The sequence below is a fragment of the Bos mutus genome, chromosome 3, assembly GCF_027580195.1.
Source record: "Bos mutus isolate GX-2022 chromosome 3, NWIPB_WYAK_1.1, whole genome shotgun sequence".
Lineage (NCBI taxonomy): Eukaryota > Metazoa > Chordata > Mammalia > Artiodactyla > Bovidae > Bos > Bos mutus.
This window is the reverse complement of record NC_091619.1, coordinates 47,087,072-47,114,686: the sequence shown is the minus strand read 5'-3', so window position 1 is coordinate 47,114,686 and position 27,615 is coordinate 47,087,072. Positions and strand designations below refer to the sequence as shown.

The window sequence follows — 27,615 nt, the reverse complement described above, 5'->3', positions numbered from 1 at the left end:
ATTTTAACTTTTCTTCTCCACTGTGAGTAACATGGCTTCAGGGGTAACCAGCATACCCTGTTCCAGTTGGGGACACATTTCTACTGTTGGTCTTTTGTCCTTAAAAACAAAGATCTATTAAAGGAAAACTGTATCATTACAAGTTAAACCTGTGTATTGGAGAAGATAAAAAATATAGTAAGCAAAAAGCAAGGGGGGGAATCACTATAGTTCTAACATTTAGACACTCACTCGTGTATTACCGTTCAGTTTTACCTTGTTTCTGTGTATATACACAGACACATGTACCTACAAATACACACACACACACAAAAAATATGCATGCGCATTTTAAATATAAAACTGGGATCACGCTGACAACAGTATTTTATAATCCTGATTTGTTTTCTTTAATCTTTGAACTCTTGTATTATCATCTTTTCATTACTAGTTCCATTTATGGAGTTACCGTATTTTTTTTTGAGTAATCAGTTATCATAATTTAAATAACTGATTACTGGAAATTCATATTTGTAATCTCTCGCCATCAGTACAATTTTGTACTGTGTAAAAAACAAATTCATCTGTCAGTTATACTCCAATAAAGCTGAAATTAATGAACAGATCCACCTCATTTGACTCAATCAACAGAGGCGCATTGTATCCAAAAGGATCAGATAGTAAAGCCCTTAGCATACTAGGCATTTAGCAGTGGTGTTTTTGTGACATTCTCTAAGAGAACAACATAAAGGAAAAAAATACCTGAATGAACAACTCCCCAGTACTGACAAACCATGCTTTAGGGTAAATAAATGACTGGCTTTGAGGTTTTATAAAATTGCTTCATTTGGTCAATAACATTTAGGAATTTATAAAATATGTTTTCTTGGAAACTAGGACAACGTAATTAGGACTAAAAAAAACATTTCCTGGAGAAACAATTTCTAAGTCAGAGGGCATGTCTGAGGTTTCTTCTAAAACCATCATTGTCCAATGGGCTTTAAATGGAGATAAATTGTATAAGCCACATATCCATTGCAAAATGTATATATATATATTCCTTAGACACTTTGGATGGTGAAAAATAATAAGCAATACCACATCATTGTTGTCTAGTCACTAAGTCAGCTCTGACTCTTTTGCAACACCACGGACTTTAGCCCGCCAGGCTCTACTGTCCATAGGATTCTCCAGGCAAGAATGAAAAAGTGAAAGTATTAGTCACTCAGTTGTGTCCAACTCTTTGCGACCCCATGGACTGTAGCCCTCCAGGCTCCTCTGTCCATGGAATTCTCCAGGCAAGAATACTGGAGTGGGTTGCCATTTCCTTCTCCAGGGGATCTTCTTGATCCAGGGATTGAACCCAAATCTCCTGCATTGGCAGGCGGATTCTTTACCATTGAAGCCACCAGGGAAGCCCCAATACCACATTACTTACCTGCAAACCAATTACACTCTGGCCAGCTTTTAATTTTCCTTCATCAAAACGTCTTGTTTGTTTTTCTGCATACTTAACTCCAATGTCAATGGTTGTATGGAATCCTTTTGTTTTGGCCTACACAGAAATATGCACACTAACTGAAAAGGAACACTTACACAGATTCTGCCAACAGAGTTTTACAGAAGGAACAGCAAAGAAATTATAGGGTCCACAGATAAAGGTTTCATTCGGTAAGACCAAGCTCGTGGTGAAAAAAATATCTAAGGCCATTCAAACTACACTAGAGACCTCTGAAACGTGAGTACTCTAATTAAGCTATCCAGTATGAGGCAGCTGATGTCAGCAGCCTTTCTCCAAAGCTAATAATTACCACAGAGACAGGCTTCTCCCTGCCTAGCCTGAATTCCCATGAGGGCAAAGACGCAATTAATCACCAATGTAGTAGGGATTTCTTTAACCAGCCATTAAAGACATATACGTACCAGACCTGCTAGGGCCACCAACGTAGTCTGAACCTGGGTCATGTTTCCATTCTCAAAAAGATCATTTGCTTCAAATATGTCATGTGGCTTCATGCCATAAGCCTGAATAGCTTTAATAAAGTTGCCGATATTCTCCAACTATTAAAAAAAAAAAAGCATATAACTTTTGGAGCTAAACACTGACATTCATATTATCTAGGAATTCTAAGTCTTTATGACTAAATACAAGATGCAAGGCAGAAAGCTACTTGGCAAGGATTCTTAACCAGATACATAGTAAGTGTAGCTCTCTTAGAAAAAGGGAAAGAGTATTTCATAGTGGATTACATAATGGTCTTTTTAAGCAGTCAGGTTTTTTCTTTAAAGTCAAGACCTTCCTTACATGTTTTAAAGAATTCAGTGTCTGAGCTATCCAAGACTGGAATTTTCTTTCTCAAATGGTACAAAATTACATTAATGCACAATTTATTGTGTTTAAATTTTAATTTTTAAAAAATGTGTGGTTACTAAATGATTATTCTGTCTCAAAACATGCTCAAGACAAAAGATTCAATTTTACTTAATCATACACATTCATAAACTAAGACTAAGGTTAATACCATGTTCTACAGTCAACCCTTGGTTATGTTAAATTCCTTGATTTTCCCCTTATTCATCTTGTGGTCTAGGTTGTCTTTCTCTGTGTAAGCTGTGTCGACTCCTGAGAGTGCACAGACTAAATACAGAATAGGAAAACTTCTAAGCTAAACATCTAAGAGTCACAGAACTAATTCTAAGTAATTATGGAAACATTTGAAAAGTAACACTATCAGAGAACTAAATATAGTCATGTACACAGATTTCCGCTAAAATGTCTAAAAACTGTAATCAAGTTCTTGCTGCATAAAGAGTAACCAACTAGAATCAGGGGTTGCTGGTTTGGCTGTTACCTGAGGCCAGTTTAATGAGGACTCATTGACCTTCTTCACTGAGCCTGGCTGTAGCTTGTTTATGAGTCTGAAAAGAAAAGCATTAAGTGACAGCATACTTATTGGAACAAACCAGGACTGGAATGTAAAGTTGGTCCTTTCAACATCAGTAAAGGAAAGCATTAAAAACATTTGCAGAATATCAAGGTTTGCCACCCTGGACTGGGAAAGAGGGCATGACAGAGGTGACCCTGGGAGGCCTGGAAGAGCAGCCACGTCAGGGCCAAGACTTACTCGCAGAGGATAATGCCATCTTTCAAGCCCAGCTGGAAGTTGGCGCCAATGCTCATGCCTGTCACCTCTTCTATCCAATTGCGGAGATCTTCTTCTGCCTGATGATCATACTTGGAAGCAATCTGAAATACAAGTTACCTAACTTTAGAAGTTTCACACTAAAGCACCCAAAGCTGCTGGTTCCTTCTTATTAATTATTCATTCAGACCATATCTGTGACCTGCAGTAAATTACCTTCACTGGAGCTCACTGACAAACCTAACCATTTGAGCTTCAGTAACTAATAAAACTGTTGTGATTAAGGAGGTGTCATACAAAACGATGAACAACACATGGAGGGAAGCTGGGACTGAGAGGGAGAAAATATGGATCAAGCTAAAACAGATTCCCGTTCATGACACACAGGAAGTGAAAGGCTAACAGTGTATTTCGATATGGCACTGGCAACTTTAAACGTCGAAGATTAAGTCATCAGCTACCACATGAAGTGAGAGTACGGGTGGCAGCATTCTGATACGTGCAACTGTTTTACACAGTACTGCAACTGGCCAATGCCCAACAGTCTAACAGTTTTGTTGCCTAGAAAGTTTGGGTGTTTCTGTGTCTATTTGGCCAAATACACAGCACCCTACGCATATACACACACCTTCCTCACAATAATTATTGTACTTACACTAGAATATTGAAATTCTGCTTAAGCATAGTCTGTATCATATTAGACTCCTCACAGGAAGGAAAAGCATTTAATTCACTTTTGGACTCTTAGTACCCAGCACTGCCTCCAACACCCAACCATTTAATAAGTAAAAGAAAAGTTTACTCTCTACTTACAGAATTCAACAATAAATGCAACATTACCAACACAGATATCTGCTTTACTATCATACATGCTAAAAATACCTGCTACGAACAGGTTTTAAAAGATCCCTTCATAATAAAACCATAAACCTCAATTACAAAAAATAATAATAAAATGTAAATATTGTTAAAGATCACATGCTCAAGTACTTAAGCTGTTCCTTATCCCAGGGTCAGTCCTTAAACAGGCTGATCAGAGTTATTAAGGAGAACACAGCTGGGAAGAAGGAAAGATTAGGTCATTTTTCTGCTCATTAGCACAGGTGAAAAGTGCCCCCAGCACACAGACAATGCCCAGGGGGATGGCCATCACAGTAAGCTTGGGAGTGAGCTGCAGCATTGATGGAAATGGAAAGAATTGGTAGAAATGTTTGCTTCTATAACATATGACTGAAAGAAATGAGATGGCATGATGACATTTTTGTCATGGAGAGGCCCTTCAAGTTCCAGTCTATCCCAGACACAGAGGAAACCTTTCCCCTCTCCCCACCAAGTTGGGCTTCTGCTCCAGTAATTACTGTGCCTTTAGGAAGACAGGAGCTTCCCAGGTTGTGCTAGTGTCAATGCAGGAGACAACAAGAGATGCAGGCTCGATCCCTGGGTCAGGAAGATCCCCTGGAGAAGGGCGTGGCAGCCCATGCCAGCATCCTTGACTGCAGAATCCCATGGACAGAGGAGACTGATGGGCTACAGTCCATAGGGTCACAAAAGAGTTAGACACGACTGAAGCTACTTAGCATGCACACATGTTGAGACAGCAGTCCTTATCATCTGCATTGCTCCCCAAACTAGAGAAAGAGCTCAACAGCCTTTGACAAAATAGTAACTTATTTAAGCTGCAGATTTACTTGACCAGCTATTGAAAATGGAAATTCAATGAGTTTATATTTTCATGTTAAGGTAAGTTAACACTGTGCAGTGTTTCCTGGATTAAGGTTTGGCTTGGAGATTAGTTTATATGAGATAGTTCAGGCACAGCACTGTGTGTTAACTTCCTGCACGAGGACCCCCAATCCCCCCAAATCACACATCTATCTATTCTGACTTCCTGCCAGTCTGAGTTACATGGGCATCTAGAGGTGTGAACAGGGAGAAGGAGGTAGTGATGCTCAAAGATTCTGCCATGGGAACACACAGCCTCTGGTGTGAAGGAAGGAGCCATCTCCTATTATATATACCTCAGACAAATATTCCTGGATAATGCATCTCCTCCAACATACCAAACATACCTATTTATGCATGGCACCTTTAGAAAATGGAATAAATAACAAATTGGGAAAATTTTAAGACTTGGCTCTATTTTCACACTGAAATCCTGTTCTAGGTGGCTAGAAAAGAAGTCCTCTCTATATAAATTTGGGAGTAAGGGGAAAATGGACAGAAAAGGACAGGCAAAGAAGAAAGCTAGACAGTAGTACTCCTTAAGCACAGCTATGACAAACAATATCTAAGAGTGAGTTGAATTTTTTTCAAAAGCAAAGCGCTCTCAACTGGGAGAGGCATTTCAATGAATCAAAGAAACACAATATCCTCAGCTAGGAGGGGCTCTACCTTGGCTAAAGCCTGGCTCTACCCATTTTGCTAGGGACCACTGGTTAATTCATCTCACTTCCAAACCATTTCCTGTCCATACAACAGGAAGGCTGAATAAGTGAACCAGGTCTGCTCCCATGCTAAGCTTTCTGTTAAATAATTTGATTAATCAGCAAAATTTGTAAAGAAATTCTTTCTCTTATGTGAAAATGAATAGATACACGTACTGATATAACTGAATCACTTTGCCATACAAGTGAAACTAACAATATTGTTAACTATATGTACTCCAAAATAAAATTTAAAAAGAAATTCTTTCTCTTCATATTTTCAATTGTAGAGATGGAATTATGTTGGAGGGGTTTTGTTTTTCTTGTGGGGTGGTGGTGGTAATTCTTAACCAAATCAGACCAATTATTATTCAACCAAAAAAACATAAAAGCATATTTACATTTCCTGCGTTCAAAATGTTTCTGACAGGTTTGGTGCCATGTCCCAAACCACAGAGTGGTTACAGATGTAACATGAAATATCCCTGAAGGAACACCAGAGAGAAATTTTTATCTCCTCTGTTCACTCCAGTACTCTTGCCTGGAAAATCCCATGGATGGAGGAGCCTGGTGGGCTGCAGTCCATGGGGTCGCTAAGAGTTGGACACGACTGAGCGACTTCACTTTCACTTTTCACTTTCATGCATTGGAGAAGGAAATGGCAACCCACTCCAGTGTTCTTGCCTGGAGAATCCCAGGGGCAGGAGAGCCTGGTGGGCTGACGTCTATGGGGTCACACAGAGTCGGACACGACTGAAGTGACTTAGCAGCAGCAGTCAGTGTTCTTATCAAGACAGAGATGAGAGAAAAATCAAGGACTGGACTTAGAGGGACCTGGGTTCAAACCCTTACTCTGACTAGTTACAGGTGGGGCTCTAGACCACTTGCTGACTGTCTCTGAGACACAGACTTAATGTAATAATAGCACATGCAAAGAAAAAAATCATAAGCTCATATGTGCAAAGCTCAACACCCCAAGTGATAAACTAAAAAAGAAAACTAGGTATGCTTCCGCATCATGTAATGATTGGTTTTCACTTAGGAGTTTTCCTTGAAGTGAAGGAGTAGCAAGGACTTTCCTGCCCAAATGCTGCTAATAAGTGACTGCTTTCTGCAGTCATGTCAGCTTAATAGAGTTCAAAACTTAGGAATGTGCACTTTGTTTTTAAGTTTAAAATAACAAATTTATGAAATCATCCAGGGAGAAAAATCTATTTCAATTTGTCTCTTAGCTTGCAGCCTGCAGCTCTGTTCCACTGGATGCAGAAATCATACATTTCCTTTAAAAGTATCCTAGAATACGCCTCAAACTAATGTTTATGTTGTTTAACTACACAGGTTATTTTTAAACTATTATATACATCTTTTAAAATCAAGGGACTGAGAGCAATTAAAAATAAAAAGTAAGCTTTGGCCAATAAAATTTACTTACTATTTTTGTCTAAAAATCTTTCATTTCTAAATGTCAGGGAGTAAGCAAATGCTGACATTCTTTTCCCTTGCACCAAAAAAGTTACCTTGAAAAATTACTTAATCTTATCTCATTAATACCTTATGGAAATTTTATTTTAGTCTGTTTAAAAATCACTCCTCTAAGTTGGTTATAAACATTGACTTCTGTACTAGTCTTTAAGATTTATTTTATTTGACCTTCCTAGGCAGCTTTTAGAATTTCTGCCTGGTCCTTTCAAGTCCACAGCAGTCCCTGGTTCCTCATACGGCCCTGCCTCCTTCCCTAAACACCTATCCTTCCCTAAACACCCAGGAATTCCCTATAGCTGCTGCTGCTAAGTCGCTTCAGTCGTGTCTGACTCTGTGTGACCCCATAGACGGCAGCCCATGAGGCTCCCCCGTCCCTGGGATTCTCCAGGCAAGAACACTGGAGTGGGCTGCCATTTCCTTCTCCAATGCATGAAAGTGAAAAGTGAAAGTGAAGTCGCTCAGTCGTGTCCAACTCTTAGCGACCCCATGGACCGCAGCACACCAGGCTCCTCCGTCCATGGGATTTTCCAGGCAAGAGTATTGGAGTGGGGTGCCATTGCCTTCTCCGATTCTCTATAGCAGGGCCTACAAACTCTTCTCACACCAAGACACTCTTGCAAATGACTTTCCTACAACTGCAGAGAACACCTGTTGGAGGCTTCTCTCAGGAGCTCACCAAACACCCCCACCTTGCCAAATACAATCAAAAAGCAGAAATGAAGACTGGGAAAAAGCCTCCAGGGCATCTGATGGTGTAGACCATCCTCCTGTTACAGTGCTTCTGAGCCAGGCCAGGCCCACAGTGGCTCCAGCCCCTGCTCCTTCCCACGCTCTCTGCAGAGCAGCCAAGAGCTCCAGTGTGGAGTCACCCTACAGTTCAAAGGCAGCACAGCCCTCCAGCTGTGTGAGCTTTCTTTTGGATTTCTAAAATAACTTGTTTAAAAAATAATTAATTATGTAGAGCAATGCATTCTCTTAGATATTACAATAATTTGTGACCCTCCCTCAACAAACTCTGTTCCTTTATATTAAATTTGGGGGAGGTTAGGAGGCAATTAGGAAAAACATCTAAAAAGACTCCTTGGGAAAGAGATGAGGAAAACAAATTGTTGGCTCAGTGGGTAAAGAATCTGCCTGCAGTGCAGGAGACACAGGATATTCAGGTTCGATCCCTGGGTTGGGAAGATCCCCCGGAGAAGGAAATGGCAACCAACTCTAGTATCCTTATCTGGGAAATGCCATGGACAGAGGAGCCTGGTGGGTTACAGCCTGAAGGGTTGCAAAGAGTTGAACTTGACTGAACAACTAAGCGCAAACACACACACACACAGAATTAAAAGTACAGGTCTCTCTTCACTCCTCCCCCAAATCCCACATCCTTCCCACCTCCCCAGGGGTAAGCGCCTGTCCTGTCTGCAAGTCTTCTTCCAGATCGCATTTATCTTACACTAAATAGTGTGCAAAACAGCACTAGAAAAAGAGCCCCTTCAAAAACACAGGCCCTGAGGGCCTACACTTCCTAATAGTAAAGGGAGACAGAAGATCAGATAAACGCCTGCTCCTGCCGGCTGTCACGAATTGCCCAGCCCTTCCTGGCACTGAAGTCTGAGAAGTTTCCCTCAGAATCCCTACAAGGGGACAATGAGTAACAAGGGAAACCAAGCCTCAAAAGCATCTCAACAACTGACCTGCAAGTGCTGTTCCCACACTGTACTATGGAGCATTCAGCCAAGAGGCGATTTAGTAGAAAGATGGAGCAGTAGCTGGCATGAGGGAGAGTGATGATTATATACGTGCAAGAAGTGTCTGAGGGCCCACTTACACCCAGGATATCCTAGAATCGACTAAAGAATAAGGGCGTGTCTTTCCCATATATTCCTTCTCACAATATATATATATATTTTTTGGAAACTCCTATTTTTCTGTACAGTTTCTTCTTTATTTTTAAATTGGAGTATATTTGCTTTACAATATTGTGTTAGTTTCTGCTGTACAATGAAATGAATCAGCGATATGTATACATATATCCCCTCCCTCTTGGGGCTTCCCTGGTGGCACAGATGGCAAAGAATCTGCCCGCAATGCGGGAGAGCTGGGTTCAATCCCTGGGTCAGGAAGATCCCCTGGAGAAGGGAATGGCAACCCACTTGCCGGGAGAATTCCATGGCAGAGGAGCCTGGCACACTACAGTCCACGGGCGCAAAGAGTTAGACTAGACTAAGTGACCAACACTTTCCTTCCTCTTGAGCTTCACTCCCACCACCCCACATCCTACCCCCTAGGTCATCACAGAGCACTGAGCTGAGCTCCCTGTGCTCCACAGCTGCTTCCCACTAGCTATGTATTTTACACATGGTAGTGTAAATATATCAAAAAGACTCTGATGCTGGGAGGGATTGGGGGCAGGAGGAGAAGGGGACGACAGAGGATGAGATGGCTGGATGGCATCACTGACTCGATGGCCGTGAGTCTGAGTGAACTCTGGGAGTTGGTGATGGACAGGGAGGCCTGGCGTTCTGCAATTCATGGGGTCGCAAAGAGTCGGACACGACTGAGCAACTGAACTGAACTGAACTGAATTCCCCAAATCACAACCCCCTCGTCCGTGCCCACATGTCAGTTTCTCTATGTCTGCATCTCTATTCTTTCCCTGTTGTTAAAACCTGAAGTAGACAGACAGGTTTCGATCTCTGGTAGTTACAATAGCATCCCCCAAATTTCAGCTATTCCTGAACTCTCACTAGACTGTTTCAAGCCACCAGGACAATCCAGCATTACCCCAAACTTTCTATGTAAAATCACATTCAATGTCAGCTTCCCTCTTTAAAGTGATCCAAGTGTGTGTCGGATTCTTCCTTCAATTTCCTTCTGTATTCCTTTTTCCTTTCACTCAAATGGTGACTGTGTAACAGGCATGATTCAAAGGCAGAGACTCTGCCCTAAAAGCTTAAGTTCTAGTTGCTGCTACTGCTGCTAAGTCGCTTCAGTCGTGTCTGACTCTGTGCGACTAAACAAGGTGTATTGAGACATTCACCAAAAAAAGAATTATTGTTATTCAGTCGCTAAGTTATGTCTGACTCACTGCGCCCCCATGGAGAATAAAGAAGGGTATTTTAAAAGAATAGAGTATTTAAACTAAAGGGAGAATAGAAAGACGGGGACCACCAGCCTCAAAACAAGAAACAAATAGTCGATTTCCACCTTCCAACTTCCACCTGAAGTATCAAGATGCCGCTTCCCTTCCTTTGCTTTTCACTTGTTCTGATTGATACCTCATGCAACACAATGAACAGGCTTTAACAGGGTTTACCTACCTTAAACCCCTCCCCCAACAGATCCTCCAAGCATGTAAAACACCTTGGTAAATTTTTAAGTATTCACGTCGGGGATACAACAGACCAAAGATCACATGCTTTAAAAGTCCAACTTCCAAAAACTGTGTTTCCAATTCCAGAGTGACCTAAGTAACTTAACTCTGGCGACCTCATTTCTTACAAGTAGTCTTCTTCCTTCCAAGATCACTGTGAGAAGGAAGCCCATCTCAATGCCTCACACACACACATCTCCTAATTAACACTAGCCATTTATATCAGCTTGAAACTGTGCAACTCAGATGGCGACTCAAATTGATCTTTTAACTGAGATCACATCTGGTCTCAGGAGTTAATGAAGCTCAGGTTCTTGATGTCCCATCACAGAAAGAATTCAGCGAGAGACAAAATGATAGGTAAGAAGTGATTTAGAAACTCACTCGACAGAATGTGAGCTATCTCAGAAGGTGAAGAGTGGCCCCAGGATATGGGGTTGTCAGTTTTTATAGAGGTGGGTAATTTCATAAGGCGGGCTTCCCAGGCAGCTCAGTGGTAAAGAATCCACCTGCCCATGCAGGAGATGCAGGTTTGATCCCTGGGTTTGGAAGATCACCTGGAGAAGGAAATGGCATAACCTACTCTAGTATTCTTGCCTGGGAAACCCCATGGACAGAGGAGCCAGGCAGGTTACAGGCCATGGGGAAGCAAGAGAGTCAGATACAGCTCTGTAACTAAACAACAATTACATAGGGTAATGAGTGGATGTAGAGTTGGACTGTGAAGAAAGCTGAGCGACGAAGAATTGATGCTTTTGAACTGTGGTGTTGGAGAAGACTCTTGAGAGTCCCTTGGACTGCAAGGAGATCCAAACAGTCCATTCTAAAGAGATCAGTCCTGGGTGTTCTTTGGAAGGACTGATGCTAAAGCTGAAACTCAATATTTTGGCCACCTCGTGCGAAGAGCTGACTCACTGGAAAAGACTCTGATGCTGGGAGGGATTGGGGGCAGGAGGAGAGAAGGGGACGACAGAGGATGAGATGGCTGGATGGCATCACCGACTTGATGGACATGAGTTTGGGTGAACTCCGGGAGTTGGTGATGGACAGGGAGGCCTGGCGTGCTGCGATTCATGGGGTCGCAAAGAGTCGGACATGACTGAGTCGGAGCAACTGAACTGAACTGAACTGAACGAGTGGAAAGAGTATTCTGGCTCTTTTGGGGAAGGGGTGGGGATTTCCAGGAATCGGGCCACTGCCACTTTTGACCTTTATTGCGGGACTGCAGGCCTTTAAGTCATGGCACCTGTGGGTGTATCATCTAGCTTGCTGATGTGTTACAATGAACACACCCTAAGGCTCAAGATCTAGCGGAAGTCAACTCCATTTGGTTCTAGTCAGTTTAGGTAGTGTCCTCGGCCACGTCATTCTTTTAAAGGTGTGCCCTGCCCCCTTCCTTCTGGTTTCAAGCTTGAGTACAGACCTGTATGAACCAAATCCCACACCAGCCTGTTCTCTTTACCGTCCACAATTCAAAAACAACATGCCACTGCAGACAGGCTCATCCCACACACTGCCCATGGCTCCTGTCCATTCCCATCACCACACATCTCCACTCTTCTTCCTGCCTGTCTTTGCATTCCAAATTCTCATTCTTTTCAGATTACTGCTGGTGAAAAGGGATAAAGTATTTTTTTAAGTGGGTTTGTCAGAAAAGAAGCAGACTCATAAACACAGAGAACAAAACTAGTAGTTAACACCTTGGGGGGAGCAATTTAGGAGTTTAGGGATGGGGCAGTGGCAGGTACAAACTGTTGGTTGTATAGTAGGTTCAAGCATGTATTGTACAACATGGGGATTATAGCCAAGATTCTGTAACAATTATAAATGGAACATAACCTTTAAAAGGTTTATAAAAATTTTTTAAAATTTCTTGAATAAATAGTAAAAAGTATAAAATTGAAGGAAAAAAAAAAGAAGTAGCTAGTACAAATGTTCAGTCTACTATCCTCAGCTTTAAACACTGGATTAAAATTGGCTCCTGTGGGAATGATAAATACCAAGTGCAAGACAACAGCTTCTCCAGCGAAGAGAGAAGCATGGGATCAGGGGCTCAACTGTACTTTTAACATACTTTTTTTAAATGGGAAAAGAAGTTTTTTTTTTACTTAAATTAAAGGCAAGTTTATATCTTATGGAGAGTAGGGGGTAGGAATTCTAGAGAAAATCACTTTACACTGATATCAAGGTAGACTGCAACTTCCTCAAGTTCACTATAGAATCTGAGACCATCCTATGGCCTGAAGTTACTAAATATTTACAGGAAATGACTATATATTTCCCAGCTATGGAAATCCACATCTGCCTGGGGTAAACCAGAGCAACATCTAAGGGCGTTTTAAATGTGGGCCCATCTCTGAGAGGTACAGCTGAACCTTCAGATCAAGGTAGCAACATATGGCACCAGCACAAAATTTCCTCTCCAAATATGTACAGTCAAACAAATACAAAAATACTATGACTCAACATATGAATACTGTGAAATTAACAAAAAATTAGAGATTTTAAAATAAGAGGACCTGATCCAGGGCCTAAAGCAAACAGTATAACTAGGGAATGGCAGGAAAATGCAGAAACAACAGAATGTCAACTTTGTCTTCTCTATCTGGAAAATGACCATCAGACTACAGAATTTAGAATATACACAGTTAAAAAGTAGATTTAGAAAGTTAAAACTTAAAACAAGGAGGAAGTAATCATAGAGGCTGGATTCCCAGAAAAATCCAGACTCAAAAATAATGATGAGTAAAGATGTGCATACTGAATAGCTTCCCATGTAAGGAATCTTGGCAAACAGTTAATAGGAACCTAGAGAGGAGCCCACTCCTCCCCACTCTCACCCAGAGACAAGGGCCTCTCCTTTACAGGCTGAAGAGCCTGGCTGTCATGCTTGAGTGGACTCCAGAAAAGGTGTGTTGGCACTTAGGGGGCAGGACAGTCGCCACCAGGAGCCAGTGTCGGCATGCAAGGCACATCTAAGAACACCTGCCTGTGTCTTCTTGATGGTAGAACAGGCTTCACTCATCTTCCACACTTGCAGCCTGTGCCTGCCTATAGTGGATACTCAGCAAATTGGTTTTTTATTCACCAAGACTATTACCGGACTAGGGAAATGCCACAGATTAAAAAATCTCTCTTGTTACCGAAATGCATCAGCATTTGAATGGCTGGCTCTTATGGGCATCACATCTCCTTGATCTACCAATCTAGTCATCTTAGATGGATCGCTAGGGACATATCTGTTTTACTTTCTGATAAAAAGTCCCTTATGTCTATGGCACTCCTGAAACCCAGTTTTGTAACCCTAGAAGTAGGGCCAGGTCAGAAGCAACAAACGTGCCCACTGTGCTGATCTACGTCAAGGCGGGAGGGGCTCCCAGGGATAGGCAACCAGAGGCTAAGAGTGAGATCTCTGCTCTTCTGTTTTGGTAATTAATGATTTGAAACTATTAGACACACTTATTAAACTTACAAAACATAAATCAGGAATAGTTTAAAAAATTCTTTTGAATTCTGAAAGATCCTAACTTAATAAACAAATTCTTTAAGATATATGTAAAATCCTGCCCCAAAATTCTAGAACTAACTAGTAATGCTTACTCAGTGATCCTAAGAAAAGTGAGTGCTATTTTGGTCTGCAGAGGTCTACAATTATTTATAAAATACACACTATTGCTCATCTTATTTGTTTGATGAAAGCAGCCTCATGAGGTAAATCAAGGAAAGGATTATTTAAATGAAACAAATGTGAGAGGAGTATGTGAACTATAAAGCCTTAGGCAATTATCATCACCCCTACTTTAGAGACTGAAAAAAATCAACCTGCCAAAGCACGGATTGGAATCTTCCTTCAAACCACCTCATCAGGTGATGACATTGATCAAAACAGAATGAGTTAGTGCTCTGTAGTCAAACAAAAGAGTTAGTTAATAATCCCATTGTGCCCTGGTAGTCAGTTCTGTGTGCCACACTCTAAAAGAAGACATTGACAAACCAGGATCAGTTTCTAGAAGGAGCAAACTAGGTGGGGAAAAGATTAGGAAAACCGCATATAGCCTATCATGAGACCGGTCAGCTGGGAGCGGCTACATTTGACCTAGAAGGGTCTCTGGGGGCCCACGAACAGACTAGTACCGTCTAACTATGTAGATGGACGTCGTAAAGAAGAGGGAGTGATTTACTCTGAACGCCACACAGACCCTGGATTAAGCACAGAAATCCTGGGGAGCCAACTAGAGGCACACAGGAGGGGAGGAGACGGGCAGCAATGTGGCACAGGTGGCAAGGACACAACTCAGAGACCAAACAAGATTTTCAGGCACTTGTCTCCTCATAGGACTCTGTGTGTGTGTGTGTGCATACGCACGTACTCAGCCACTCAGTTGTGTCCGACTCTTTGCAACCCCATGGACTGTAGCCCTCCAGGCTCCTCTGTCTATGGAATTTTCCAGGCAAGAATACTGGATCGGGTTGCCATTTCCTACTCCAGGGGATCTCACGGACCCAGAGATTGAACCTACATCTCCTGCATTGGCAGGCAGATTCTCTACCACTGTGCTACCCAAGAAGCCTCTTAAATAATCTGAGTCGGGCATGTGAACAGTACTGAAGATGATTCCTTTCTTTTTCTGTAATTACAAGGAGTATCATTGGCAGTAGTCTTTTTGTAGCTTGAGAATGTCTATTCATTGGCAAGTTTGCTTCATAGGATAAGTCTCGGAGTCCATTATGACCTGAGGCAGAAAGCATGAAATCCACCCTCACATCCCAAGTGTCAACTGTAAACTCGTCCCTCCCCAGCTTGGAAGCCCTCTCCACTTCCAGACCACTGACCACACACACCCAAGTGTTCCCAGCTGCCTACCCTGGCACAGAGTCAGAACACACACACTGCCCCTACTCTGAGCTTCTGATGGACAACAGTGGAAAGTAGACCAAGGAGAAACAGACCCCACCATCTCATTAGCTCTCAGGAGAGCTCCTCCTGGGGGTCCCTTTCTGCTTACTATGATAGAGTCTGCCCATTGGAGAAACGGCTTTATACAATCAGAACAGAATAGGATTGACACATCTTATTTTACATGTAGTATAGATGCTGGCTAGAGATATGTCTTGAGAGTCTTAAGATGTATTGTCTGTGCAAGCTATCACTGCCTTTTTTTCCCCCATGAAAACTAGAGGGAAGGAATTTTCCATGAGGGCACTCTCGCATCTCAACAGTAAAAACTAACTTCACATTGTACCTGATTGTAATGCAATCTGAGAGCACAGAAAGGGAGGGAGAAAGAGAGTTTCTCTGGAAGCACGGAAGCCTCCATCAGATGGCTGCACCCAAACACCAAGGTATCCTGGATGCTGTGTCATGAAGCTTGCAGGTCACCCAGGCACAAATAACAAAATCAGCCCAACTTCGCATCCTTTCCAATCAAGGGCCAAGGAAGGGAATGAAGAGACAGCAGTGCCCAGGCTGCAAAGGGGGCTCCAGGAGGACTGAGCAGAGAAGCGGCTGAATCAACAGTGTTTTCCACATGTAGGCCTTGGCCTGGACCCTCTTCTCCTGCTACTGCTGTGTATGCCATCAGATATCAGGGGGTCTGTGAGAAGAGCAACACAGCACTCGCAACAGAAAAAGGGTGTCTTATCCACCTCGGTTCTGTTTCTCTGGTCCTCATCCTTTATATTGGGTTGGCCGAAAAGTTCATTCGGGAAAATCTGAAAAAACTTTTTGGCCAACCCAATACCTTCCCCGTTTTTCATGGCAAAGCTTCTTCTCTGTGCTGCTTTGCTCCCACCCGCCATGTGTATTGAGCCCTGGCCTTTATCTAGTCCATCAATGGGGAAGCGCAATGAAACAAGTGCATCTTCAGTTGAACCTGCTGCCAGCCTCGAACACTGTCTTGTTTCTCTTCTTATCAAGACAACCCTCCCCATTTCCTCACTTATTCCTAAACTCCACTCCACTCCCATCAGAAATTTGCTCTACTGAAAATGATCTCTTAAAAGCTCACCAGTGGTCTCTCCGTGGCCAAGTCCGGTGGCCTGTTTCCTTTTCCGGGCCTCTCTGCAGCACTCCTGGGGCCCCCTCCCACCTCTCTTCCTTCTGACCTCTTGTTAAAAGATCTGGAGCTTCCCCCTCTGGTCTGCCTTCTCCTCCTCCCATGAGAGATGCCAATTTGCCCTGAGTTCTGACCTCAAATTAAAATGGTTAGGAGCATGCGCCCCAGAAACTGAATGCTCTATTTAGAATCCCATCTCTGCCATGCCCATTTCCTCACCTGTAAATCAGAGATCATTAATAACACTCACATCAGAAGGTGCTGAGAAGAATCAATGACTTCATTTACATAAATCTTAAGACCCCAATAAATGTTAACCCTTCACTTTCTATCTACATTTTGCTGGCCACTCCTGTCCAGGTACTCTTTGATAGCTATTTTGATAAGGTTATCATTTTGATGCCAACTGAGCTATTAAAAAAAAAAATTACAGTCAAATAATTTATAAAAAGAGATGCCCTCACTCCATTCTTTAGCCTCATCTCATTGCCAACTCCTACTTGAGTCTGGTGGAAGTGACAGATGGAGTAGGGGCCACAAATGTCACTGACTTAAGACTTGAAAATAAAGAACTAAAGCAAGAGACTTGAATTTCGACAAGGTTTCTCTGATAGTTTTGTTTGTTTTTAACATCAAGAGGAGATCTCCCTTCTTTTTTGAACCATTAGTGAGAACTAGTCAACTGTTTTTTAAGGCAGCAAGTTGGCAATATCCATAAGCACATTTAAATGTTGGATCAGAAGTTACACACTTTTCCACACAAGTGCCTTTTTAAGGAAATATCCACCAGTAGGGAAGTAATGAATAAATACATAATTGAAGTCCACACGATAGACTATAATTCAATTTCTAAAATGTCCAAATGATATTTAAAGTTGTACAAGCAGTTGGGTGGGGGTAAGGGATACAGAATACTTTTGCTTCTTTACTTTCATATTTTGGTAATTTGCATTCTTCCTGACAAATATTTCATTCATAAAATAAGGATCAAAAAAGAAAAGAGTTTCTCATAGGCAAAGAAGATGGCATCCCAAGGTAGGTGCATCGTATTCACGCAGTGATGACTTGGCCAAGGTCACGGGCTTGGCAGGGATTCATCTGGACCACGTGTGGCTCCAAAGTCTGAGTCTTTTCCACCCCTGAATGTTCTCCCACTCCCACCCTTCTAACTAAGCTGAGACAGGAACTCTCTAAGCTAGCACAGGCAACTCTGCGGCCTGCAGACAAAGGATTAAGAACCGAGAACAGGGTGGTGGCTTAGACTCTGTGGCTTAAAAGTCCTTCCAACTCAGGGAGATGTGAGAAGGCATGCAACAACAACCAGCACCGTCACAGCAGCAGATCGGTGCGCCGTGAACTTGCTGCGGCTTCGATTCAAAACAGCCCCGGAATCTGCAGTCTCGAAGGGTGTTGCCAGCGTGGTTCAAAAGTTCATAATGAGAGATTTGGCAGAGATGCCTCAGACTAAAAACATTTCAGTTCTTCCACTGGCCCCTATAAAAAGTAGCTTCCTTCCACATGCATGTTTTAGAAAATGCTGGAAAGGGTGTCAACAGCAGAGTTGTCACTGAAAGGAGAAACAGAAAATGAAAACAACAAAGCCCAGAGAGGAAGAAATTTAGGAACAAAACCTGGCAGGCAAAGTGTGTGTGTGTGTGTGTGTGTGTGTGTGCGTGCGTGTGTGTCCGAGGTGAGGTTGGGGGAGTGAAGAAAGAGAAAGACAGAGACGAATGCATGTCCATTCAGGGGAAGAGATCTGGCTGTGGGAGCACTCTGAAGAGCAGCCCTAAGGTTCCAGCTCAGCTCCTAAGGGCCAAGGACTCCAACAAGCTCAAAATGTGCTATTTCATATAAGTAGAGTTTCTATACTCAATTAGAAGTATGATTGCTGTTGCTATTTTTGCTTCCAAAGTAGAATCACATGTTGGAGTTATGAGAGACTCACTACACATGGTATTGATTATTTTCTCTATTTCCTCCCACGTGAAACAAGAGGAGGGAGGGAAAACTGCAATCATAAAGCACTCTCCCCATCCAATTGAGGCGCCTTCTGCAGCACTAGGCAGGCAGAGAGGCTTAAGATAATGATGAAAGATTAGTGTGCAAACATCTGAGAAGAGGAAAGAAGAAACAACAATGATATCATAGCAGTGTGCCTAGCCACTTAGCAGCCGGGATCCCCTGGAAGACGTGTGGGCGAAGAGAGGAAAGGGCCGTAAATGCTTGACTATGACTTGCCCAAAAGGCCTCCTCTCTTTATACTCGCATCCCTAATTCCTGACCTTCCCAGGGCGGATATGCCTGCCTCACACTCACACCCTGAAGCTTCCTGGTCCTGGGGGGGAAGAGGTTCCCTCCCTACAGACCTGGGGGAAGCTAGGAATTAAGTCTTTTCTCCTCACAGACTTGCTTCACACAGGTCTAGGGAGAGCCTTCCTAAAACCATTTAGGACTCAAGGCCTCCAGCGACAATGCTACAAGAGAAATATGTTTAGCAGTCCATGCGGAGGAATACCCACCCTGTCTGAAATCCAGAAATGAAAGGTGTATCTTGTCTAACAGAAATCGATTTCTTAGGAAGAAAAAGCAAAGTACTGGTACACCCAGAAAGCGAGGCCTTTAGCTCTACACAGAAGTCCACGGCCCTGAGGGCAGTGTGAACAGAGACAGCCCAGGGTTCACTGCAGGACTCCATTACAGGCTGCCGGGGGAGAAGGTGTGATTCAGGACTCAGGGAGCAGAGCACAGTCCTGAGTTAGAAATAGGGAGGTACTGCTTGGCTCTGTAGCCCCCTATCTGCCAGAAGCCTCATTCAGACACAGACTGGTGCATGAATGTTCAAGTGCTCAAGATAATCTCAAAATCTAGAAGGTAAAAGCAGCACAGATTGGTGCATGAATGTTCGAGTTCTCGAGATAATCTCAAAATCCAGAAGGTAAAAGAAGCTGGGGAGAACACAGGACTGAATCTAACCAGCAGAGCAAAATGGAATAATTGCTAACATGTACATAATGTGTACTTTGGGTTCTAGGTATTATTTGAAACATATTACATAGATTATCTTGTTTATTTTACCCCAAACACTACAGATAGGTACTAGCATACCCACGCTTTACAGATGAGACACTGAGAGGTTATTTGCCCAAAGTCACAGGGTAAGAGGCAGAACCAAGATTAGGAGCCAGTCAGAGCCTCCAGGGCCACCAGGTTCTACTTTCTCATGGAGTAGAACTTAGAGGGGACCCACGTGACAACTTCAAGTTCACAAAGATTCCCATGGTCATGCTTTCATAAAATGTGCAAAATACTTTTTTTTTTTTTTGTACTGATGAACTCTAAATTGTATAAGCTTCAGGCCCCACAAACAGCGTGAATCAACTGCAGGCTCAAAAAACCCTTAACAAAAACCTGAGCACAAGTACATATGAGTAACAGTTAAGAGCCCACATGGCTAGAGCTCAGAGTTCAGGAAAGCCAAGGCACATAGTATGCACCATAGAAGGATGCCTAGAAGAAAATCAAACCTGTGAAAAAATTTTAACAAGTTCCTTCCCATGACCTAGTCATATTGAGATGAGAAATAAGCATTTCCCCTCTCTCTTGGATATAATGGTCATGACTGGCTGAAAAACCAAAACCACCCAACTGTCCTTTTTTTTTTTAATGTAATATATAATATTAACTGGGGTCCCTGATACATTGTTCAGTGAAAAGAAAACAATTACTGATCTCATAATCCCACCTGGAAAGGGAAAACGCCTACAGAAATAGAGGATCTGACTCTTGATGATGGTTGCAGCAAGGTCTTCACTGTCAAGCTCACTTTGGGAATTTTAAAGGACAGAGGTAGACAAATAGCACTATTTCCACAAAGAAAAGAATGTAAATAGCTATAGATCATAGGATAGTGAGTTTGATAATGATCCTCATTAATATTCCAGAGTAAACAAGTCTGAGTACTTTAAATGGGTAACAGGTACCTCTTCTCAGTTCAGCAAACTGTGTTTTCTTTGGGTTTCCCTCATAGCTCAATCAGTAACGAATCTGCCTGCAATGCAGAAGACCTGGGTTTGATCCTTGGGTTGGGAAGATCCCCTGGAGAAGGAAATGGCAACCCACTCCAGTATTCTTGTCTGAAGAATCCCATGGACAGAGGCACCTAGCAGGCTATAGTCCATGGGGTTGCAAGAGTCAGACACGACTTAGCAACTAAACCACTAACCACCATTTTAAATGGGTAGTAGGTACCTCTTCTCAATTCAGCAAACTGTTTTTCCTTTAATTGTTTTGGTCAAGACAGGAAAACAAACCCCCAAAGCAGGCAAATTGCAATGATACACCCCTACCAGGACTGGCACATATCCAGGTGGGCGTAAGGGCCACTTCACAGGAGGCCTTTTGGGAGATGACCAACAGAGTCTTGCAGAGGGGATCTCTACTGTTCCTCCCTAACCTTGGAGCCTAAGAAAGAACTTCAACAAGAAGGAATTATCTCAGTGATAAATTTTCAGTGTAGTATTAACAATGAAAAACTGAAGAAAAATGAACTATAAAAATCTCCACGTCCTTCAAAAACTTCACACTTGTACCACAGAATTTCTTTACATAGACTTCTCAAACACTGCTACTTTCCAGTTTCTAGAGACAGTAAAATCTATTCCTGACGAATAAATTCATTAAATCAATAAATACTTATTGGGCATCCATTTACGTGCCAAGTTGTATTCTAAAAGATAGATTTTTGAGATATCTCACCAATGAATAAGACAGAGATCCTACTGCTGGTATAAAGAGATAATAAACAAAAAGTTCTAAATTAAAAAGCTATTACTGAACTGTAAAGTCAAAAAAAAGCTAAAGCTAAACCTATCCATACATTTTTATCAGGATTCTCTAGCAGCAAAACGAGGCAGACTACGTTACAGCACAATTTACAGCAGGAGTCCACTATCACCCTGGGGTTACTCTGATCGGTGGAGCAACCTGCTTGTCCAAATGGCACTGGGCTGGCAGGCCGGCAGGGTCTCAATGGGACATTTGGTAATAATATTTAACTGGACATGGAACAGCAGACTGGTTCCAAATAGGAAAAGGAGTACGTCAAGGCTGTATATTGTCACCCTGCTTATTTAATTTCTATGCAGAGTACATCATGAGAAATGCTGGGCTGGAAGAAGCACAAGCTGGAATCAAGATTGCCGGGAGAAATATCAATAACCTCAGATATGCAGATGACACCACCCTTATGGCAGAAAGTGAAGAGGAACTAAAGAGCCTCTTGATGAAAGTGAAAGAGGAGCGTGAAAAAGTTGGCTTAAAGCTCAACATTCAGAAAACTAAGATCATGGCATCTAGTCCCATCACTTCATGGGAAATAGATGGGGAAACAGTGGAAACAGTGTCAGACTTTATTTTTGGGGGCTCCAAAATCACTGCAGATGGTGATTACAGCCATGAAATTAAAAGACGCTTACTCCTGGGAAGGAAAGTTATGACCAACCTAGACAGCATATTCAAAACCAGAGACATTACTTTGCCAACAAAGGTCCATCTAGTCAAGGCCATGGTTTTTCCAGTGGTCATGTATGAATGTGAGAGTTGGACTGTGAAGAAAGCTGAGCGCTGAAGAATTGATGCTTTTGAACTGTGGTGTTGGAGAAGACTCTTGAGAGTCCCTTGGACTGCAAGGAGATCCAACCGGTCCATCCTAAAGGAGATCAGTCCTGGGTGTTCATTGGAAGGACTGATGCTGAAACTGCAACGCCAATACTTTGGCCACCTGATGCGAAAAGCTGACTCACTGGAAAAGACCCTGATGCTGGGAGGGATTGGGGGCAAGAGGAGAAGGGGACGACAGAGGATAGATGGCTGGATGCCATCACCGACTTGATGGACATGAGTTTGGGTGGACTCCGGGAGTTGGTGATGGACAGGGAGGCCTGGTGTGCTGCGATTGGGTTGCAAAGAGTCGGACACGACTGAGCGACTGAACTGAACTGATATTTAATTATTACTCTATGATTGCTTAATTTACTTTTTAAAGACTTACAATTTTAGTAGTAAATCATCCAAAGTGGTTTTTGTCTGTTGAGGGATACCATCTTGAAACCAAAAAGACTGTGTGAGAAGCTACTTTGCTCAAATCAGACATTCCTTGGGAGCAGAAACTGTGAGAATGTACATTCCAATTCCATTCTTCTTAATATCTCAATTAGACCCCTCCCCAAAAACATACCCAGGTAAGATCACTGCATCTCCACTCACTCCTGCCCCACAGCTAACTCCTCCCCCACAGCTAACTCCTCCCCTTCCCTGAGAACTGTAAGTGCCCCCTGCAGCACTTGCTCTAAGACTGGTGAGGGCATACTTCACTAAATCCTCAGCTTTACAAGAAAGTACCCTGGATTCCCAGGTGGCGTGGTGGTAAAGAATCCGCCTGCCGGTGAAGGGGCTGCTGGAGACCAAGCAAGGTTCAATCCCTGGGTCGGGAAGATCCCCTGGAGGAGGAAATGGCAACGCACTCCAGTATTCTTGCCTGGGAAATCCCATGGACAGAGAAGCCTGGCAGGCTACAGTCTATGGGGGTCAGAGCTGGACACGACTGAGCATGCATGCATGCACCCTGACTCCAACATCAGAACCAAGTGTCGGAAATGCTGTGCTTCCCTTTGGGGCCTGTCATGTTTCCATGGTTCATAAGGCACAGGGGTATTTACCTCTGGTCCCTTAGATGCAGCCAAGGGCCTGGCTCAACTTGTATGATCCATGTAAGACCTTTCTACTTTATGTTTCCATCTCTCACTGAACTATCTACAGCAGCTTCTATGTTTTCCTGGACCTTCTACTACATATAGTCTTTGTAGATTGCAAGTTATAATCCTTTTCTTGTTATTAGAGAGAGACTGTTATACTGCAGGCTAAAGGATTCTACTTTTTTTAGGCTGTTTTCAAACATCTTTTAGCCAATTAAAAAAAAAAAATTGTATATTCTGCCATGTATTATCTTCTCAAACAAGTATCTTAAATTGACTGAAATTTTATTATTTAAAATTTAAATTTAAATTTTCCTTGAAATTTTATTAATTAAAGCTGCTGCTGCTGCTAAGTCGCTTCAGTCGTGTCCGACTCTGTGCGACCCCAAAGACAGCAGCCCACCAGGCTTCCCCATCCTATCTAAGATCAAAGGCTTCCTCAATTCATTGATGAACTGCTTTCGCAGCTCAAATATAAATAGACTAAAGGCTTTTTAAAATAAAATGGAATATTTAAAGAGGCAGTGACATACAAGTCTAAGACATATAATACCAATGCTAATTTTCTATTATAAGAATTAATATCCACAACATACTCATTGAGTACTTACTACAAGCCAGACACATCTCAGTAACACAGAGTTTAGAGGTGGTAACTATTACTCCCCCATTTACCGATTAGGAAACTAGGACAGAAATGTCAAATAACTTGCCCAACATCATTCAAGGCAGGTAAGTGGCAGGGGGGGATTAGAACCCACATCTGCCTCACTCCAAGGTCCATACCACACTCCCACTCCCCACATGGTTAAATGAGGTTTTAAGGGAAAAAAAAAAAAAACCAAAACTGACATTTAAGCAACCTATTATAGAGAAAAAGCAAGTTATGTTATGCAATACATTGAGAAAAAAGCAAGAAGAAATCAAAAGCTATCCAAATGAAGCAGTGTCAAGGTTCAAGTTCCACAGACCCACTCATCAGGTGGTTATGAGCCCTCAGCTGAAATGCATTATCTCATACCAAGAATTAGCAAACAGGGATATTTGATTTCCAAGCCCAATTAAAACAGCATTAAATGAATAATCATGATGCCAGGAAGTGACAGGTGGACAGCAAAAATAGCGGGGAGGGGGATAGACAATAGTGACTGGTAACAGAACAGCCTTAAGTACTGCACTGAACTAAGACATCACTCTTCGAATTTAAATTCTTAGAATATTCCAATTTTCTCCTGTGATCTTGAGCAAATCACACCTCTCTGAGCTTCAGCATCCTGATCTGTAAATGATGTTGGATAATCCCAGGAATCCTCCCCGTCTCAGAGGGCTGCTCTGCTATGGAGATCAAAAGACTTCCTATGAAAGGATACAGTCTGAAAGAACCATATAAATGAAAGGGGTTATTAAAGGTTGGTTTGATGCTTAAAGGGATAAACCCACAGTTATACAAACCAAAAGTGAAAACCAACTTTCCAAAGATCCTGAAAGCTGAGGTTTTACTATTTTTAAGAATGTATAATAATTACAGTTATTAATGATCTAGCCTCAGTCTATGCACTTCCTTCAGTCTACTCAATAATAAGTAGGAAAGGGGCAGAAGTTGCTTCATTAATCAGCAAAAAGATGATATTAACAGCCAAGAAAAGTCAGTCACTTGAAGGACTGCCAAGGTCAGTACCTCATTTACAACGGAAAAGGTAGAGACTTAAGGTTTGCCATACAAGTATCTCAAGGGCAAATTAAAATTAACGTGCACAAAGCCAGGCCAGGCTATTACATCCAGCAAATTGGACACGCTGATTCCACTGAAAGGATTCCTAAAGGTCCACTTGCAAACCTTGGAAAGAACAGCACAATAGTCTAGGGGTTTTCAGTTGGTGGGGTTTGTACTCACAAACCACTCACTTTTCTGTTCTTCAAAACAGTGTTCAGGAAACCGCTTTCTAATACAGGCAACACACTTGACAAGGTAAAAGATCTAGATTTCAATTTAAGATACACAAACTAAAATCAACTGCTTGCTTCAGAGATTGTTTAGAATTTAGTAACAACTGAATTAATAATATGATGTGGAGACTATATCAGGGATTGGGCAGAGCCACAATTCTCCCTTGGGGTGTGACAATGGTGCGCTTCATAGTCCCTGGGTAATTCCCTCCACACTTCCTACACCCCCAACGCTGGGATGTTACAGTTCTGACAATGCCGGTAAATTCTACCAGAGGTAGGACGGTTCGGGGGCAATCCTGACATGCTTCGGCTCCCGGGAGGTTAATGGGAATTAAACCACAGCAGCCCTCCTTTGTGGCGCTTTGGCCAGAACAGCAGAAAGGAGACAATGAGCGTTCTGTGCGCAGTTCCGCGCGGATTGGCTGTTCTCTCCCCCCAGAAACCCCTGATGTCATGGGCTTGGAATGCAGGGAGGGAGGAAGGAAGGAGAGGGTTTGGGGAGGGGGACGCCTCTCATCTCTTTCCCAGACCGAAAGTCCCAAAGATAAACTCAACGCATTCTTATGCTGGGCAAAGTGGCAAAACCGAGGGTTACCAAAGCCCAATCACTCCAAACTACAGTCCACCTCGGCAAATAAACCCTGAACAAAAGCAACGCACGAAGATTTCCTTGATACCGTTAAAGTCTAACGTACTACAAACTTTAGTGTTTTGGTTTTGTTTTCTTTTAAGGAAAAAAAAAAAGCTCAAGTCTACAGCAGATATTCCCGAAGCGGCGCGCTCAGGCTTTGTTTCCTCTTGCCGCAAAAGCAGCAGCAACTGGCACCGGGATTCGAAAACCAGGAAGGGTTCTGGTCGGCTCCCGTCCTTCCGGTGGTCCTAGGGCCCTTGCCTCAGGCCGCTTAGCGGTCTCCCACCCCGCAAGAGGCGAGGAACAATGGGGACCCAGTTTGCCCACTAACCGCCTAACTTTATTCGCGGCTTTGAATTCCGCCCGGGGGCTAGAGTGTCTGCCAGGGGCCCGGGCCGGGGTGGATGGCGGAGGCTGCTCGCTGGGTCCCCAGCCGTGCCGACGGGCCCCACCTAAGGGCGAATGACCAGGCAGGAGCGCCCCCTTGCCGGAGGGGTGCGTCCTGCAGCCGCGGACCCGCTCCTGGAACCAAGGGACGGCGCTGAGGGATTCCAAGAGCCTGGGAACCCACCGCCCGTCGCTAGCCTCGGCCCGCGGCGCTGGAACAAAGCCAGCTGAGCGCCCGGGAGCCTGCGCTTGCAGCCGGGGACAGGACGGGGACGCGCAGAAACTGTCGCGCACCCCCTTCCCCGCCCCGACATCTACTATCCGCGAAGCCCGCCAGCAAAGGCGCGCGGGGAGAAGCGCGGCCCCAGCCACCCGGGTCTCAGGGTCCCGGGGCGGCGCCCTGCATCCCACCTCTGGCCCCAGGGTCCCGCCCCATCCGAGCCCAGGCGTACCTTGTTCTTGACCTCGGCCGAGAGCCCATAGGAAGGGCCCTTGTTGAAGTGGGTCATGATGATTCGCGCGGCGGGAAGAGGCTGAGTTCGGGTCCGGGGGTTTCTTGCGCTCGGTTTCCCCGCTCCTGGCCCCGAAGAGTGGCCGCACTACAAGATGCTCGGAGCTCGCTCTCCTGGGCGGCGCAGGAGTCGCCGGGACGCGGCGGCGGGACGCGGGCGGTGCCTCGGCTACTCGGTCGGACGAGGTCCCCCAGACGCTCCCGCTCGGCTCCGGAGTCCCGCACGAACTGCCCCCCACCGCCTCCCCCGGACTTCCAGGGATTGGCCGACTAGCCCGACCAATGGAGGGCCGCCGCCTCCCGCGTCTCTGGAGAGGGGGCGGCGCGGCCAATTGAAGGGCGGCGGGCGCAGCGCTCCTCCCGGCGCGGGTCTCTGGCCCCGGTCCCCGCCCTCACGCCTTGCAGGGTCGAAGCGGCCCCTCCTCCAGGCCCGGCGGAGCCGGCAGCGCCGGCGGAGGCCTGCCCCGCAATGGGAGTCGCCCTGGCTACCGGGGGCTTCGCAGAGGCCCGGAGTTCGCGTCAACTTCCAGGCATCCGCTTGCGGCCAGCAAAGGGGAGGGAAGCCCACCAGGGTTGACCCGTGGCTGATCCACCGCCTCCTTCTGCCTCCTCCCTGGCTGCAGACCCCACGCGCGCAGGTGGCGGGCAGGACCCCTCCATTCGACGCGGGGGGCAGCCTTGGAGCCCCTGTGCCCGAGAAAGGGGGGCCCCCTCCTCCGACACCTGCTTCTTCCTCCCTTACCCTACAGCTTCCCACACCTGTTGGTCTGACCTCTCCACTGCTGCCGTCCTGGGAACAGTCAAGGCTTCGGGCCAAATTCGAGCTCACTCGGTGTGCTGTACGGAAAAAAGTGGGGAATGTGCCATGGCAGAGCCTGGGCATTTTAAATAATTTTCTGGATTCGCACCAACTCCTTTTTACAAGCATCTTTTA

General features: G+C 44.1%; 1 protein-coding gene across 1 annotated transcript in view; it reads right to left on the bottom strand.

Moving 5' to 3' along the window:
* Positions 1-26,927, bottom strand: part of CNN3 (calponin 3) — a 30,375-nt gene extending 3,448 nt beyond the window's left edge. Inside the window, exons 1-5 of the mRNA XM_005908715.3 lie at positions 26,623-26,927; positions 3,105-3,226; positions 2,832-2,898; positions 1,903-2,040; positions 1,418-1,534 (exon numbers count right to left, since the gene is read on the bottom strand). Of these exons, the coding sequence (XP_005908777.2) occupies positions 1,418-1,534; positions 1,903-2,040; positions 2,832-2,898; positions 3,105-3,226; positions 26,623-26,679 (501 nt within the window). The 5' untranslated portion in view covers positions 26,680-26,927. The remainder of the gene's footprint in view (positions 1-1,417; positions 1,535-1,902; positions 2,041-2,831; positions 2,899-3,104; positions 3,227-26,622) is intronic.
* Between the last annotated feature and the right edge of the window lie 688 nt (positions 26,928-27,615).